The sequence below is a fragment of the Phyllostomus discolor genome, chromosome 3 (assembly GCF_004126475.2).
Source record: "Phyllostomus discolor isolate MPI-MPIP mPhyDis1 chromosome 3, mPhyDis1.pri.v3, whole genome shotgun sequence".
Taxonomy (NCBI): Eukaryota; Metazoa; Chordata; class Mammalia; order Chiroptera; family Phyllostomidae; genus Phyllostomus; species Phyllostomus discolor.
The window spans coordinates 86,875,019-86,893,435 of NC_040905.2; the positions used below are offsets into that span (position 1 = coordinate 86,875,019).

Genomic DNA, 18,417 nt, shown 5'->3' on the forward strand with positions numbered 1-18,417 from the left:
TCTGAAATCCAATGTAATCAACAAGTCACATAAGAGTTACTTACTCATTCTAGAGACACACGTGGCCAGTTTTCAAATAGGAGAAGGAAAAACAAGAAACAAGGCCGCGTTAGGAAGTCTCACACGCAGGTTCTAAACCCGGGTTACATTTACATGAACACTTTTCCTTCCTAGTTACCTCTGCCTTCAAACCATCGTGTCCTGTCTCATGAGTAAAATTCTTAAACATGTGAATTAGGCCTTGGCACAGACAACACAGGACAGAGGAGTTCCTGAACAGGGTATATGTACTCAGGACTACTGAAGATACTCTGAATGGAAGACAAAATGAAAACCAAGGGTGGCCTTACCAATAATGGCATTATTTCCTCCAAGTTCTAACAAACTTCTCCCTTTAAAAAAACACATAAACACAAATGAATGCCTATTTTAGTATTTAATGCAAGAGATAAATGGCCTCAAATCATAACCTATCCCAATTATGTTTTAATTTATTTCCTGATTTAAAACAACATGAACACTGCATCCACATCAAATTTCCTGATTTCAATAATTGGACTGCGGTTGCATGACAGAATGTACTTGTTCCTAGGAAATACACTGAAACATTTGGTGGTAAAGGAACACAAGGTCTTCAACGTTCTCCAAATGGTTCAAACATAATATGCAACCACAATGTGCACGCACGTGTGTTCCTGGAGAGAGAAAATGATAAAGGAAATGGGGCAAAATAGAAGCACTGGTGAATCTGTTCAACAGGCGTATAGAAATTACTTGTGTATGTTATAACTTTTCTCTAAGTTTGGTGTTATGTCCAAAAAACCCCAGGTTAGTGTAAATGCTATGTTTTCCACTATGGAAAACTATATGGCAATTTCCCAAGAAATTAAACACAGAATTACCACATACTCAACTTAGCAATTCAAATTCTGGGTACATAACCAAAAGAAGCAAAAGCAGGAATTCAAACAGATAGTTGTACACCCGTGTTCACAACGCCATTATTTATAATGACTAAATGATGGAAGCAAACCAAGTGTCCAACTGAGGGATGAATGGATAAAAAAAAATATGGCATATATATAAAATTCAACCTTTAAAAGAATAGAAATTCTGACACATGCTAAAACAAGGATGAACCTTGGAGACATTATGTTAAGTGACATAAACCAGTCACAAAAAGACAAATGTTGTCTGATTCTAGTTATATGACATTCTTAGAATAGTCAAATCCATTGACTCAGAAAGTAGAATAGTATGATGGTTACCAAGGGGTTGGGGGAAGGTGGAAATGAGGAGTTTGTTTGTTTGTTTGATCCTGGCCTGAGAACATTCTTCATTGCTTTTACAGAGAGAGGAAGGGAGAGAGAAAAACAACCATGTAAGAGAGGAACATTCATCAGCTACCTTCCAAACATGTCTGGACTGGGCATTGAACACACAACCCAGGTATATGCCCTGACTGGGAATCAAACATGCAACCCCTTGGCTATAGGATGACTCTCCAACCACCTGAGCCACACCAGCCAGAAGTTAGCTTTTAATTGGCACAGGGTTTCGGTTGGGAAGACAAAAAAAAATTTTGGAGATGGATGTTGTTGATGGTTGCATAACAATGTAAATATGCTTAATGCCATAGAACGGCACACTTAAAAATGGTTAAAATGGTAAATTTCATGTTTTATATATTTTACCACAATAAAAACAGTTTAAAATTTACGTGCTCATTATAGACATTTATTTTTTTAGCCCTGGCTGGTGCAGCTCAGTGAATTGAGTACCAGCCTTAGAACTAAAAGGTGGCCGGTTGGATTCCCAGTCAGGACATATGCCTGGGTTGCGGGCTAGGTCCCCAGTAAGGCACCTGTAAGGCACACACAAGAGGCAGCTACACATTTATGTTTCTCTCCCTCTCTTTCTCCTTCCTTTCCCCTCTTTCTAAAAATAAATAGAGTCTTTATAAAAAAAGAAAATTATTTTTTTAAAGAGCAAAATGTATCAAGCAGGAAAAACCTACGACCCAAAGGTCACCATGAAATCTTTCTATATACTTTGTTATAGTGCCTTCTGATCTTTTTTCCTATGCATTTATATTTAGTTGAGATCAACTATCTAACTTTGATTTGTTTTCTGATTAATGTTATACCTTCTCCTTAAAATTATTAGGAGCTTATATTTAATCACTACACAGTATCCATCATGATGATGTACCAAATTTTATTTAGTTACTTCTCTAGTGTTCAATATATCAATTGCTGAATATCTACCTCATACCTACTTAGGTCAAGGCCAAAGGGCATGCATATAAGGGCTACTACATATATGGCCAACTTACATTCCAGGCAAGTTACAGAGCCCACTCTGAATGCCATTCTGACTGTATACTCCCCAGCATAAAGATTTAAAATTTATTTGCCTCAATTTCAGAGCTGTGTTTACTGCATCTTTGGGACATACATTTATTTTTCCTTAAATGCATTTTAAAATCAGCTTCTGTGCAAATACCTTTTATTTACTTGTGGTATCAGGAGTGAACGTGACAGCAGGAGAGAGCATGCTCTCACTTCCACCACTCTAAACCCGCTAAGCATCCAGTGAGTGTTAATATAAGGTGATAAGGCTGCTCTTACCAAAAGTCACTGAATGCTACCTCAACTCTAGTCTCTGCAACAGTTGATTTAATGACGATTCTGGCTACAGCAGAGCACTATTCCAGATGGCAAAAAAAGGAAAGAGAAACAGAAGATTCTATACCTAATACCGGCTCCTCCTGACTGGCTTCAAGTACTTTGTGGCAGAAGAGAAGAACAGTACTTCCTACACCCTTCCCATTCTCTCTGCTCCCTACCCTCACTCCTACAGCTTAGCCCCTCCAAGAAAAGCACTTGTAACTTAAGACAAGCTGATACATTTTTTTAAAAAGGGGACAGAAGGAAAAGAATAAGAAATCTGCTGGTGGGAAGAGTGGAATTAATGATCTTGAGTGTCCCTGCACATAGTTGCTGGCCAGTTGTATATATTCTTTGAAGAAGTTTTTATTCAAAACCATTGCCCATTTTTAATTGGGTTACCTGTCTCTAATATTGTTGAATTGTAAGAGCTCTTTATATCTTCTAAATATAAGTCCCTTATCATATAAGATTTGCAAATGTTTTCTCCCATTCCACAGGCTGTCCTTTTTATTTAATGGTGTCCTCTGAAACACAAAACCTTTTAATTTTGATGAAATCTAATTTATCACTATTTCCTTTTCTGCTTTTGCTTTAAGTGTCATAGCTAAGAAACCAGTGCCTAATCCAAGGTCATAAAAACTTACTCCTGTGATTTCTTCTAAGAGTTTTATAGTTCTAACTCACGTTTTGGTCTTTGATACATCCCGAGTTACTTTTTGTGTACCGGGTGAGGTGAGAGTCCAACCCAGTCAGTTTTGGCACGCTAAGTGAGGCAGAGGTCCAACTTCACACACATTTATGTGGATGTCTAGTTGACTCAGCACCATTTATTAAAATGACCATTTTTCCCTCATTTAAATGTCTTGGCACCCTTGTCAAAATCAGTTGGCCATAAAGGTAGGAGTTTATTTCTGAACTGTTAGTTCTATTCAATTGACCTTTTTGTCTATCCCTGTGAAGAATCTGTGAAGAACCCACAGATTCTTCATTAGTGTAGTTGCAGTTAAGTTTTGAAATCAGGTAGTGTGAGTCCTTCAACTTTGTTCCTCTTTCCCAAGACTATTCTAGCTATTCAGGGTTCTTCGCATTCGCATGTGATTTTAGGATCAGCTCATCAACCTTCACAGAGATGTCATCCGGCATTTGGAAAGGGACCACATTCAATCTGTAGGGCCCTTGCACAACACCGATCTTGGGCAGTAACAATATTTACTTTTCAAAAGCATGAAATTGGGATGGCTTATTCTTATTTAAGTCTTTAATTTCAACGATGCTTTATAGCACCCCGTGTGAAAGACTTACACATCTTTTGTTGAATTTACTAAGTATTCTCTTCTTTTCGATGCTATGCTATTATATGGAATGTTTTTCATTTTCAGATTGTTCACTGTTAATGTATAGAATGTAACTGATTTTTGTTTATTGATCTTATATCCTTGCTGACCTTATTAGCTCTAATAGTTTTTTGTAAACTTGCCTTTTAAAAGCAATGCCCAAAATGCAAAAGGGCTGGCAGATTACCCAGTCAAATCCCCCTTATTGAAGTCTATATTCATGATTGCCAAAACCTGACAGTCAGTATTATCCTTAAAAATCTTTTTTAATCGCTTCTAAAGTAGAGCATACAAAGCTATGTTTATATAAATGACAGCACACATTTAAATCTTCTATTCCACATTCACTATAGGTCCTGTACTCAGAGATTCTATTTAAATTGTGGGTTTTCTTTTTTTAATTTGCCAAATAAGTCTGATAGAATTTGATAAATACATTTGATATTGTACTACTGTAGTCATTTAGAGAAAATTACATCCTTTTCCAAACTATGCTATTTAAATTTGTGATTGCCCTAATATGAACCCACTAATAACTGTACCCTTCTTTTTCTTGGATACTCAAATAACTGTGACTGGTATCTCTATGGGGAAAAAAACAACTTTTAGATTTCACATCTGTACCTCTGAGGGAATTAAAATCCTCATTAGAAAGCCAACACTTACCAAACCTCTCCTGCACCATAAGGGCCACCTGTTTTCCCACCTGAGTGCTCCCAGTGAAGGACAGCAGGCTCACTCGCTCATCTTTGGCCATTGCAGTGCTGCGAGGCAATGGACAATGTCACTTGAGCAGAGAAACCCAGAAATGGTGCCACCTAATGGTACTGGCCAGAAAGCCCTGACTTGGACTCTTGGAAAGGCAAAGTTACAACAGAACATGGGAAGGTCTCCTTGAAAATGAACTAGATTTTGACAAATAGAACCATATATGAGAATAGGCTAACCTCTTCTGTGAGCTCTCTACAAACAGAAATCATTGTTATGGAAGAAAGTCCTTCTAGTACTGAATGGGTGAAGAGACAATGTGACCTTGGCATTTCTTTGAGGAGCATCCCAGTTATTTGGCAGATTCTTAAACTACTAATTCCTTTAAGAATTAAAAATCTAAAAAGTGTAAGGATACATCCTAAGTATCCCTCATGGAAGATGACTTATAAATTTAGGCTGTGCTAGGATTTCCAGACACTAATGATTTGAACCTCTTTGCTCATAGTTGGTGCTTCAAAAGCTTGGTGTGGGCCAAGCAGGGTGGCCACAGCATCAATCTTATATGGGGCATGAAGAGCTTGATGAATTCACCCATGCAGGCTTCCCCAGGCTCAGCCCAGCAAACATGAGCACCCACACCCAAGGCAGCTGTTCCCTAATGCACTCCTACACACTAGTGCAATTACTGCAGCTACTCTAAGGTCAAAGCCAAGGAGTGGATGCCCAGAAGGCGAAAAAAAGAGTTGGTGGAAGGACAAACTACTCATGTTATAAATGACATTTAGATAATACACCATATATATTTTTCACTTATAAAAAAGAACAAAGGAGTAACTAATTGCTCATTTTAGAGGTCACTCAGTAAGAAGACTAGTATAAAAAAAGTGACAGAGGGATACTAACATTTCAACCACACCAGTAAAAGTTATAAGACTTGACCTCAAGGACATCTGCTCAAGATGGTGGCACAGGCAGACATGGCTCACCTCTTCACTCAACCACATCAAAATTTAGAACAACTATCACTCAGAACCATCAGAAATAGAGCTGAACCAAGTTCACAACTCCGTCAACAACTACAGGGTTAAAATATCATACCCATTCAGACTGGTAGGAGGGGTACAGATATGGAACAGCTAGACCAACACCCACGAGTGGTGGATAAAAATTTGAGCCCTGGCTGGTGTGGCTCAGTAGATTGAGCACCAGCCTGCAAACCAAAGGGTCGCTGGTTTGATTCCCAGTCAGGGCACATGCCTGGGTTGCAGGCCAGGTCCCCAGTAGGGGGTGAACAAGAAGCAACCACACATTGATATTTCTCTCCCTCTTCCTCCCAAAATAAATAAGTAAAATCTTTAAAAATAATAATAAAAATTCAGGAGGGATATCTCCAAAGCAAGGAGTCCCAGCCCCACACTAGGCCCCCCAGCCCAGGGTTCCAGTGCCAGAAAGGTAAGTCCCTACAATTTCTGGCTGCAAAAAACAAGAGGGGATTAAGTCAGTAGAAGAAACCTCTGGAGCCCCAAGCAGTTCCTCTTAAAGAACCCACACATGGACCCATTTACTCAGACTCACTCCCTCTGACCTCTAGCACTGGGGTAGCAGCTTGAAAGGCAGCAGAGGCATATGGGCACAAGCTGAAGTGTTTGGCATTAAGGTGAGCAGAGGCCATTGTTTCTTTTGTAAACACTTTTTCCTCAGAGCCACACAGCCAACAAACTTGTGCCATATCTGACACTCCAACAACCTGGCTAACTGTTTGACAACCTTGGAGAAGCCCAGAGACTCTGCCCAACCCAGCTTTTGGGCCCACTCAAGCTGCTTTCCCTATGAATGGCTTATCTTGGCTGCACAACTTCTTAAATCCTCTCAAACATGCCACAGCTGGCCTGAGGGAGACCAAGGCTTGGCACTAGCAGCAGTCAGCCTAGATTCACAGCTTGGCTTCACCTGAGAATCTCCAAGACAACCACAAGTAGCAGCCATCTCAGATGGCTTTATAGCCCAGGCAGAGTGGCCCTGGGCAGAACACAGGTGAGGCTGACCTTGGCTTGCAACACCCTGGAAACCCCAGGCCAGCAACCCCGGTGGACAGCTACAGATCACGTCAGAGCACGACACTGCCCCTGCACGGCTGATCTTCCACAGAGGGCAAAGGGTGGTGGTCAGTGGTCACAGCCAGTCCTTGCAGCTGACTGGCCAGGCTAAATCCCTCCCATTGACCTGTCAGGAGCAATCAAGGCTCCACGGCAAGGGAGGATGTACTCAGTCCACACAAAGGGCATACCTCAAGTAATCCAGCTTGGGTGATAGGGGAGGCTGTGCCACTGGACCCTACAGGACACCTACTACATTAGGCCACACTACCAACACATGGAGGCAAAGCAGCTCTACCTAATACATAGAAACTAACACAGGGAGGTGCCAAAACAAGGAGATGAAGAAACGTGGTTCAAATGAAAGAACAGATCAAATCTCTAGAAAAAATACTAAACAAAATGGAGATAAGCAATCTATGAGATGCAGAGTTCAAAACACTGGTTTTAGGATGCTCAAGGAACTTAGTGAGGACCTCAACAGCATAAAAAAAGCCATTTAAAAGTGAAGGCTACACTAACTGAAATAATGAACAATTTCCAGGGAAACAGGAGTGGATGAAGCCAAGAATGAAATCAATGATTGGGAACATAGGAAAGCAAAAATCAACCAACCAGAACAAGAAGAAAAGAGAATCCAAAAAAACGAGGATAGTGTAAGAAGCCTCTGCGACAACTTCAAAAGGTCCAACATTCACATCATATGAGGGCAGAAGAAGAAGGGAAGGAACAAGAAATTGGAAATCTATTTGGAAAATAATGAAAGAAAACTTCCCTCATTTGGTGAAAGAAACATACATACAAGTCCAGGAAACAGAGATCCAAACAAGACGATGCAAAGAGGCCCACTCCAAGATACATCATTATTAAAATGCCAAAGGTTGAAGATACAGAATCTTAAAAGCAGCAAGAGAAAAGCAGTTAGTTACCTACAGGGGAGTTCTCATAAGACTGTTAGCTGATCTCTCAAAAGAAAGTTTGCAGGCTAGAAGGAACTGGCAAGAAATATTCAATGTCATGAAAAGCAGGGAGCTACAGCCAAGATTGCTCTACCCAGCAAAGGTATCATTTAGAACCAAAGGGCAGATAGTTTCCCAGACAAGAAAAAAAAAAATGAGTTAAGCACCACCAAACCATTATTATATGAAATGTTAAAGGGACTTAAGAAGATTAAAACTATGAATAATAAAATGGCAAATACATATTTATCAATAATTGAATCTAAAAAAAACCTAAGCAAACAAGAAAAGAGATAGAATCATGGATACAGTGAGTATTTTGACGGTTGCCAGATGGGTGTGGGGGAATGGAAGAAGAGGTGAGGGGATTAAGAAGTACAAATAGGGACTAAATGGTAATGAAAAGAAATATAATAAAGATTATATATTTAAAAAATACTACTACTACTAAATAGAAGCAAAAAAAAAAAGAAGTATAAATAGGTAGTTACAGAATAGCCTTGGGATGTACAGAAGAGGAAATGGAGTCACCAAAAAACCTACATGCACGACCCACGGACATAACAATGGTTGCAGGATTGCCTGAAGGAGTGAGGGGTGCTGGTTGGAGGGGAGCAATGGGGAAAAAATCAGGAAAACTGTAATAGCATAATCAATAAAATATAATTTTTTTTAAAAAAAGGACGACCTCTATGGAACCTCACCTAATCAAAGTCTAAGCCGGTAATAACAACCTCTTTCATCATGGTTCTGAGCAGTTATATGGTCAGTTCCAGTTTGAAAAGAGGCTGTGACATTATGCTCAGTGAAAGAAGCCAGACACAAAGGCCACATGTTGTATGATGTGATCTTATGAAATGTCCCAGATATGCATATCCCTGGAAACAGGAAGTAGTTTAGTGATTGCTAGGGAGAGGGGAATGGGAAGTGACTGCCAATAGTTACAAGTTTTCTTTTGGGGCCCCCCACCCCAAAATGTTTTGAAATAAGACAACAGTGATGGTTGTACAACAATGAATATTCTAAAAACAACTGAACTGTACATTTTTAAAGAGATAAGTTTATGGTATGTGAATTATATGGTGGTTTTTTAAAACAATAAATTTAAATGAAGAAGCTGCATTCCCAGGTTTCCCTTTCCTGGTCAGCACTTCAGCTGCAACTGGGCTTAGTTATTCTAGTAAAGATGACTCTAGGCAGTCAACCTGGGGCCCTTCCACAGACGATATTCTCCATCACGGACCTACCCGATGTCCGCTCCTCCGCAAGTCATGGAACAAATCGCACCAGGCAGCTTGTTGTCCTCCAGAACCTTGGCTATTATCCTAGAAAGGAAAACAGTTACTACTAAGTAAGGGAGCAGTTTAATTTCTTAGGGTTTTTGAACAACTAGGAATAAATTCCAACCATCCAGTTTTCCTGTTTCAACTCCCTCTCCCTTCCCTCAAACATCCAGGATTAGGTTTCTCCTCATAAAACAGAAATGAGGTTTTCAAACCCTTAAAAGATTCCCTAAGAGAATTTTGAAAAGAAATGTTTAAAAATCCAAAATAAACAGCACTAACTGGTATAGCTCAGTGGACTGAGCACCGGTCTGTAAAGCAAAGGGTCACCAGTTCAATTCCCAGTCAGGGCACATGCCTGGGTTGTAGGCCAGGTCTCTAGTCAGAGGCGCATGAGAGGCAACAACACACTGATGTTTCTCTCCCTCTCTTTCTCCCGCCCTCCCCCTCACTCTAAAAATAAATAAAATCTTTTCATTAAAACTTAATTTTCCTTTTAAAAAATCCAAAATAAACAAAAGACATAAAGCATTGGGCAGGTAGTTCAAGTGATCATTGTCTTCAAGTATTTTCTGCCAAACTATGAGGATGTATCTGATTCAAATTCAAGATTGCTGACTAATCACAGCGCTTTTTTTTCTTTTCGTCTCTCACTATGAATCTGTTAAAGTGATAGTACAGAAATAAAAAAGAAATAGTAAGGAATAAAACTTAGAACGATGGAAAAATAAAAGGGCATCCCCATCAGCAAAAAAAGAGGTTTCAACATATCTCTGCAAAGCAGAGCCAGCTAGAGAAGTGCTACATGATGAAAGCGGAAAGAGGTCCCCAAACCTCGAGCAGGTCCTGAGGAGACACAGCTGAGGGAGCTGGACCCGCCTGCAAAACCGTAAAGAAGTTCAGGGCTAGTGTCCGCTGGCTTCACGGCAAACCTTTCCTAGTCTCCTCTAGGTTGAAGCACTGCAAACAAGCACAGCTTTTTTCCTAAACTTATACCGTCAGTTAAAATGATAAATACAGTTCAATGCTGATTAAATCTTATTTCAAGTTCTAAAAATGGCTCCAGTAATTGTTTTCTCTGAAACAGGGATCTTCACCGTGAGCTTCCTGAGGAGCATGAGCCTAAATAGAGAAAAGATTCTTTACATCAACTTGCTGGCTACCTTCTAACTGGTTTAGTTTAAATCTCAAAAAAGATCAAAAGCCTATACCCACTTCCATAAAAAAAAAGATACCATTGCGAATGCAAGTAAATACTCAGACTCTCCCCCAGCCCCCGCCAAAATGTCCTTTATAGACGAGCACCCTGACTTCACTTATTAAATAGAAAGCAACACACAAAACAAAGAACTTACGGACACTAACACTAAGGGGGGTTACCAGAGGGGAAGGTGTTGGGGGAGGATGAAGAGGGTAAAGGGGGTCAAAATGGTGATAAAGGGAGTCTAGACTTTGGGTGGTAAGCACACAATGCAATATACAGGTGACGTATTGTAGAATTGTGCGAGAGAACCGCTTGTGATTATTTGGAGTTTTCTTTCTAATAAATGTACTTTGCTGGGGAAAATAAAAGAAACATAAAGTTATTAACTAATGTCATCCCAATAAACTTAATAAAAAATGTCCTTTACAGTGGTTTTCTTTTCCCCATCCTAGCTAGGAATCCACACTACAGCTCTCAGGTCAGAGACTAGGTGTGTCAGGTTGTACAGTTCTGCCCAGGGACTTACAGTGTATATCCTATCTACACAAGTAAACTGGTTGCCCTTGATAGGTACAGATTACTCTTTGCGACCACAAGTACAGATCAACAAAACCCTCTCCCCCTAATGCCTGAGAACCTAACCTTAGGTTAACTCTCCGGTTCTGTTGCCCAGGCTGCTTGATGAATGTCAGAGTGTCAACAACGCCACCCACACAGACGACATAGCTTCTGCTAAAAACGACCCCTGACGGGCCCACCATATCGGGACCAGGATAACTACCAGAGAACGATAAATAGGAACTTCACACGTTTTGGCCTTCTCTGAGTGCAGCGACTCTTGGAACTGCATGTCCCTTGAAGGCAGCTGAAAGCTCTGCCAATGGAATTGGTACAAGGCATCCTGGCTTCTGTGGGGCCTTAGGCTATGAAGTCAGGGCAACCCCTACTCTGGTCCATTGTAGATCTCACCTCCCTACCTCTGTGCAAACTGCTACAAAGAAATTAAAAGAAATACCTAACGCTATCCTCCTGGCACACTAGAATATCCAACAGAGAGGGATGCAGAGAGGGATGACCTCTGTTCATCTTATGAGTCTGAATGTTCAGTTAAATTTAAGAAATTCCCCTGGATATGGCCGCATCCTTGCTGAATAATGGCAAAATTTAGCATCATTTTACTTATTGTCTTCCATTACAAAACAAGATAATATTCTTGCTGTGGCTGGTGTGGTTCTGTGGACTGAGTGCCAGCTATAAACTAAAAGGTCTCAGGTTCCATTCCCAGTCAGTCAGTGTACATGCCTGGGTTTCAGGCCAGATCCTCAGTAGGGGACATGTGAGAGGCAACCTGATGTTTTTCTCTTTCTCCCTGCCTTCCCCTCTCTCTAACAGTAAGTAAAGTCTTAAAAAAAAAAACAAAAAACAAAAAAAACGATGCCCTGGCTGGCGTAGATCAGTGGATTGAGTGCAGGCTGCGAACCAAAGCATCACAAGTTTGATTCCCAGTCAGGGCACATGCCTGGGTTGCAGGCCATGGCCCCCAGCAACAGCACACTGATGTTTCTCTCTCTCTCTCTTTCTCCCTCCCTTCCCTCTTAAAAATAAATAAAACCTTTAAAAAAAAGATAATATATTCAATTATCTAAAATATCAGCCACATTCCTATATGAACATTTCAAACGCTTCAAAATGATTAAAGTAAATAGTAAATATAAAACATCTCAAAGCAACAACTTTGAACATTTGACAGTATTTTAAACCAGTTGCTTAAACCAGCAAGCCAGTTCACCATGACCACGTTAACTGTTTCAAGTTTTATTTTTTAATTTAAAAAATTGCCTGGGGAAGCTCATCATTTTTATGTTTTATATACAGAGTTCTATGAAATATTTAATTTGAATATATCCTTCCCTAACTGGAAGGATATATTTCCCTCAATATCACACATTCCTCTCAAGTAAATATTATTCTTTTTCAGTCCTAAGCCAGTGCTCCTAAATGCTCTGATATTAAGGACTCTCTTACACGGAGACTCCACCATGAGCTCTCTACTAACAACTCTCAATCAGAGAATGCAAACCAGGAAATCAAGCATGAAGGATGCACCATCGCCCTACACGGCAGGCATCTCTCAGGCACAATCTCTAAATTCTGAATGACGATTAGTAACACTGATTTTATGACATAATCAGAGTTGTTAAGTTTTCAAATAAGAGTAAATAAAACAATTTTGTAATCAAAAGATAAAATAATACATTTTAGATAGCGTGAGAAGAATCTGTGGAATAATATAGTAAACATTTCTTTCTGCTTTGCTAGCACTCTATGAAGCAAAAGCAATGAAAGAATTAGCTGGGTGAAATCAAAACCATTAACATGTTGAATAGTTATAAAATATAGCTCCTAAATTGCAAGGAAATTTCCTCTTGGTTGGATTTGCTTTTACTTTGCAAGTGATGGTAATGCTCATAAGAGTTCAGTCTCAACACTTAACACCTGGCATGTTTCCAAAGAGTTAAATGATGTGGCCCTGAAAGAGCACTGTAAACTGCAAACACTACACATGTTGTAAAAATGTTATCACAACCAAAAAAGAAAGAGGTGATCGAAATCCCATACTAATTATGATACTTTAACACTGCATTAGAAATTTAGTGCCTGTTGATCACCCTTTTGAGGTTATTCTATTCCCAGGAGAAAGAAAGCCACACATACACACATACTCACTTTGTGACAGCAACGCTAATGAGGGAAGTTGTTGGAGCTCCTTTCCTTGAGAGGGTTAAAAAAAAAAGCAACTTAATTTGGTGGAAATCATAAGTACCTTTTATTATCAAGAAGAAGCATAAGTCTTTGTGAGAAAACCTTGTTTACACAACTGAGCCTAGTAACTGAAATAGGAATCTATCCTTTACCTTGGTGTCTCTGAGACCCAGCAGTCTACAAAACTTTCATAATGCCCTGGCTGGTATGGCTCAATGGATTGAGTGCTGGCCTGTGAACAGAAAGGTCACCGGTTCAATTCCCAGTCAGGGCACATGCCTGGGTTGCAGGCCAGGTCCCCAGTGCAGGGGGGTGTTAAAGGCAACCACACATTGATGTTTCTCTCCCTCTCTTTCTCCATCCCTTCCCCTGTCTCTAAAAATAAATAAAATGTTTTTCAAAAAAAGAAAAAGAAAAGAAAGAGTCAAACTTTAAAAGAAAGTTGTGACTCACTACAAGTTCTTTTTTTCCTCCTACTTGTTTCCTCAGTTTTCTGTTTGGGGAAGGTAGTACAATAAAGATTATTTATCTGGTCTGTTTCTGACACAGAGCTTCAAAACACCTTAGAATTGCGAGTGACAGAACTCTGGGTTATGCCAATAAGGAGACTTGTGGGGCCCCCTAGGTAGCTTCAAGATGGGGGTTGGTTGGTCACCAGAAAGACCAACCAGGGCAAAGGGAAGAGGAATCTAGATTGAGTTCAATCACATGGCAATGACTGAATCAACAATGCCTATGGAATAAAGCCCCAGTAAAAAAATCTGGATGCCAAAGCTCAGTGGAGCCTCCCCGCTTGGAGGGTGACGTGCCCCAAGCTCACAGGGGAGGGCATGGAAGCTCTGCAGTCTGTAACCCTTCTAGACCTCGCCCTGTGTGTATCCTTTCTAAGAAAACTATAATTATTAAGTTTGGTGCTTTCTCGAGTCCTGGGGGTCATTCTAATGAATTACTGAAACCAAGGGTTCTGGGAACCCGCACCTTTGCAGATGGCTGGTCAGAACTGCAGGTGTTCTGGGGGCTGGGGAGACTCGCAGCCTGCATCTAAAGCGGAGCCACAGCCAGCCCTGGGGAGGACGGAGCCCTTACACGTATGTGCGGAGCCTGACACTAAATCCAGGAAGTTCGTGTCAGAATTTAATGACAATACATCCGCTTGGGGTGGAAACAATGGGAAGGACAAGGCTGTGTCAAAAAAATATGTAAAAAAAAATAAATTTTTACCAATGGTTAAAATACGTAATAATTCAAAATTGATGTTTCGCAAATAGCAGGCAGATGTGACTCAATATGTAACAGAAAGAGTAGAGTTGTAGAAAACATTTCACTCCATTTAAAACACTTGTACTAGGCCCTAACAATGGCTGCTTTATCCTCCTCCTACTAGACAAGAAAGTGAGCAGGTCTCACCAAAGGCAGACATTCCCGCAGATCATGGCGATGGCGTTGTTCCAGCCGTACACCGCCACGGGGAAGTTGAAGGCAGTGATGATGCCAACCAGGCCCACAGGATTCCACTGTTCGATGAGCGCATGGCCAGGTCCTGAGGACAGAGGAAGGCAAGGAATATGTTCAAGCGTGTTCATGTAATTCAAGTCAAATTAATAAGAGCAAAGTCTAAAACCTTTCATCTTCAGAACAAAGGTACACAGGGCCAAGTGGGGATTCCAGGTGCCTCGTGGTAGATCACTTTACACAGCAGTGGGACTGGGTACACTAATTAGCACACTACAAAAGCTACTCTTACTACATTACCTTATAAACCATAATGACAGACACTATGCCCCTGATCCTCATACGAACTGATTATTTTAATCAAGGGCACCCAGCCAGAGCAGTGAAGAACCAAAGCAAGGAGTGATGGCTCACGAACCCTGGCGAAAACCACAAACCGACTGGGAAGGCGGTGCTCCCAGCCATCCATCTTTCAGGCCACACTCACACGGCAAGCTAGGAACAGGGAAGCCGCCAGTGGCTGCACCCCACCGCCTGACCCTCCTTTGGTGTAGGCACCCTAACCTCCCTTCCTATGATGTGCTGGCATGACCTCCTCCTGGCAGGGCCTGCCTCCTCCCCTCTAGTCCTCCCCCTTTTTTTTAATCCCTCCCCCCAGAGAGGCCAGTGCAGCCCTGATAACATCACTCCCTTGCTTAAAACCCTTTGCTTGTCCAGATCACTACTGGAGCTGCCCTCTGGTAAATTACAAACTCACTCTCAGGAAAGCCTCTCCCCTCATACTGTGCCCTCCAGCTGTGCTACAGCAGCACAGTTCCCCAAGTACTCCACATTCTCCCACCCTAAGCTTTCATTTTTTCCCTCCCTATTTAAAATAGCTCCTGCCCCAGCACTCTACCCCTCCCTTGCTTGAGGACTTAACTTGAATCACTTCCTCTGGGAGGCTTTGGATTACTTTCTCTGGCTGAGCTTCAGGGCTCACTATCTTATCCTATCCTACACCCCATCACAGTACTTAGCATGTTGTATTATAATTATCCCTTTACTTATCTCCCACTTGCCTCTCACCCTCAAATGTAAGGAACCTTATAAATTCCTTGAGGACAAGGACTATGGCTCATTGATCAGGCATCACCTATTAGATCACCTGGCACCTGGCAGACACTCAATAAGCGTTAACTGCATGAATGAGGTCAAAGTTGCCCCAAAGCCTCTGCACCAATGAATAATCTACTCTTTAAAATATACATTTTTTTAAAATTTTAAGTAAATAAAGATTTAAAAATCTATGAATTTTCACTCTGGCCAGGCAGGTTATCCCGATATATCAAGGTTGAGTTCGATCCCCAGTCAGGGCACATAGAAAAATCAAGCAGTGAATGCATAAATAAGTGGAACAACAAGTCAATGTTTCTCTCTCTCTAAAATAAATTATTTAAGTTTTTAATATATATGTATTTTTTCTTTCCCAATCATAAATGTAACATAATTCTCATCATGAACATTTTTGAAAAATAGTCTAGAATAGAAAGACAACAATAAAACCCATCAAGAATCTTGCCACACCGGAATAACCACTGGTATCACTCTGGCAGACTTCCAGGCCCTGTATCTTCAATGCGGCCATACAGAATGTCTGTTCACTCCATTAAAACTGCAAACATTACATATCACGTAAGTCCTTAACCTCATCACTGAAACTTCCCAGAGTACAAGGCTGGTCCTGGCAGCACAGTATAACTCAGCAAACTGAAAATATCCATCATTCTGGAACAAACTCAGTAAGTTACAAAGAGGATCTTTACAGCAAATTGCCATAAAAAAAAAAAAAAAGATGAAGGAGACACCTTAACGGAACAATATGAAATGATTTCTAACACCCATTAGGAAAAAGTATAGAACAGAATGTATAGTTTGCTAATGTTTGTGTTTCCAAAAGACACGTATCTGCCTGTAAGGGAACAGAAGCTCTAAAAAGCTGTACGAGAAACCAGAAAACAGTGCCTACTGCCATGGGAATATGTGGGATCCCCAGGGGGGGTACTTTTCATCCTTCACTCTTTTATTACTTTTCAATTTTGTGATGAGTATAACATCTCTTCAAAAAAGTAACATTAAGGTAATTTAAAAATAAGTAAAAACAACCTTCTCATAAAAGTATGGTGCTGAAGATAGGCAATTCATAAATAGGATTTTTATTACCCACTAACGAACAGCCAAAATGAACTCTACCTTTGCCTTACAACATTTAGGTCATTTTTAAATGTTTCCTACTGATACCACAATGAACATCTTTACACACTTTGTCACATTTCAGATTATTTACTTAAATTAGATTCTTGAAACTGGCACTATATGTAAGCCTCTATTTTTTCCAGATGGATGGCACTTCGTCACTATAAGTCCCCGTAAAAGGCTGTCTCACCCATGGACTTGCTGACACCAAGTTCCATCTTTAAAAATTAAAGTGTCTTGATTTGATGTTTTTATCTGTTTCAATGTGCATTTCTGGGTAGAAAGATTAAAGACATTTTCATGCATTCACGTGCCACTCACAATTCCTCTTTTCCAACCTGTTCAGAGCCAGGGCATGTTTCGGAGCTCCCTGTGTCAGAGCACAGAACTCGGAGCTCAGCGACTTCACTGCTTACGTTCAGAAGGCAGAATGGGTCCCCCGATCATCCGTGACAAGCCAACAGCATAATCGCAAATATCCACATACTCTTGAACTTCTCCCACACCTTCTACTAGGATTTTCCCCATCTCCAAAGACACCTGAAAATACAAAAAGTCAAGCTATATTTTTCCAACAAAATTTATATGTTAAACATCAAAACGATAAGGCAGAAAATGGAAAACATATTTTGTATCTGCTTTGTGAAGGTATTAAATTTCAGAATATCCACTCATATTTTTTCTGAAAAATTTTAAAACCCAAGAAGAGTGTTCACTTTTTCCTGTCCACTGTGTTCATCTTTCCTCCAGAGAAAAGACTTTTGAAATGTATTAATTGCTTTTCTTAAAAACCACAATCATATGCCCTGACCTGCATGGCTCAGTTGGTTGAGCATCATCCCACAAAGGAAAGGTCGTCGGCTGGATTCCTGGTCAGGGCACATGCCTGGGTTGCAGCCCAGTCGGAGTGCGTGCGAGAGGCAAACAATCAGTGTTTCTCTGACACATCAATGTTTCTCTCCCTCTCTCTCTCCCTCCCTTCCCCTCTATCTAAAAATGATTAATAAAAGCTTTAAAAATATATACAGAAAGCAAAAGCAGATAAATTGAATGTCATCAAAGTTAAAACTTTTAAAAAAATCACACTGTTACATACAGAAATGCGTGAAGGCCTTATTCACCTCTAAAAGATCATATTTTTATTACAGAAATACTTTACCAAGTTTCCTAGTACTTGAATCTTCTCTCGCAAGGCATCGCCAATCTGTCTCACTACTTCTCCTCGCTTTGGAGCAGGAACCTAAAGAAAAGAATGGAATTTTAGTGTCCCATTCAAAGTGTCAACTCAGCCCTGGCTGGTGCAGCTTAGTTGGTTGGGCATCGTCCATGAACCAAAAAGTCACCAGTTCAATTCCTGGTCAGGGCACGTGTCTGGGTTGCAGGTATACTCCCCTGGGGCACATACAGAAGACAACCAGTTGATGCTTCTAGCCCTCTCTTTCTCCCTCCATCCCCCTCTCTCTATAATCAAAAATAAAAAATCAAAGTGCAAACTCACATCTCTAATACTGTATTGGGTAAATGTGCTATGAGAGAGCAAACTACAAGCAAATGGCTTTTTTATCACATCAGGACTGTGATACAGCGGGCCCCAAAGCCAAGACCAACAGCCCAGAAAATATACACATGATAGGTTCATAGTGAGCAAGGAGCTGTGCCAAGGAGAGAAATTCAGAGGTTGAACACAATCTTTTGGGATGACTCCAGA

The 18,417-nt window shown here is 40.6% G+C and overlaps 1 protein-coding gene across 3 annotated transcripts in view; it reads right to left on the minus strand.

The window, feature by feature from the left end:
* Positions 1-18,417, minus strand: part of ALDH7A1 (aldehyde dehydrogenase 7 family member A1) — a 45,351-nt gene that overhangs the window by 16,982 nt on the left and 9,952 nt on the right. For 2 of the 3 annotated variants that reach the window (XM_036020704.1, XM_028524781.2), the window contains exons 4-10: positions 17,869-17,949; positions 17,126-17,249; positions 14,430-14,562; positions 12,987-13,031; positions 9,020-9,097; positions 4,673-4,770; positions 351-392 (exon numbers count right to left, since the gene is read on the minus strand). In XM_036020704.1, coding sequence (XP_035876597.1) covers positions 351-392; positions 4,673-4,770; positions 9,020-9,097; positions 12,987-13,031; positions 14,430-14,562; positions 17,126-17,249; positions 17,869-17,949 — 601 coding nt within the window. The remainder of the gene's footprint in view (positions 1-350; positions 393-4,672; positions 4,771-9,019; positions 9,098-12,986; positions 13,032-14,429; positions 14,563-17,125; positions 17,250-17,868; positions 17,950-18,417) is intronic. The other variant, XM_036020705.1, reaches the window with a different exon arrangement.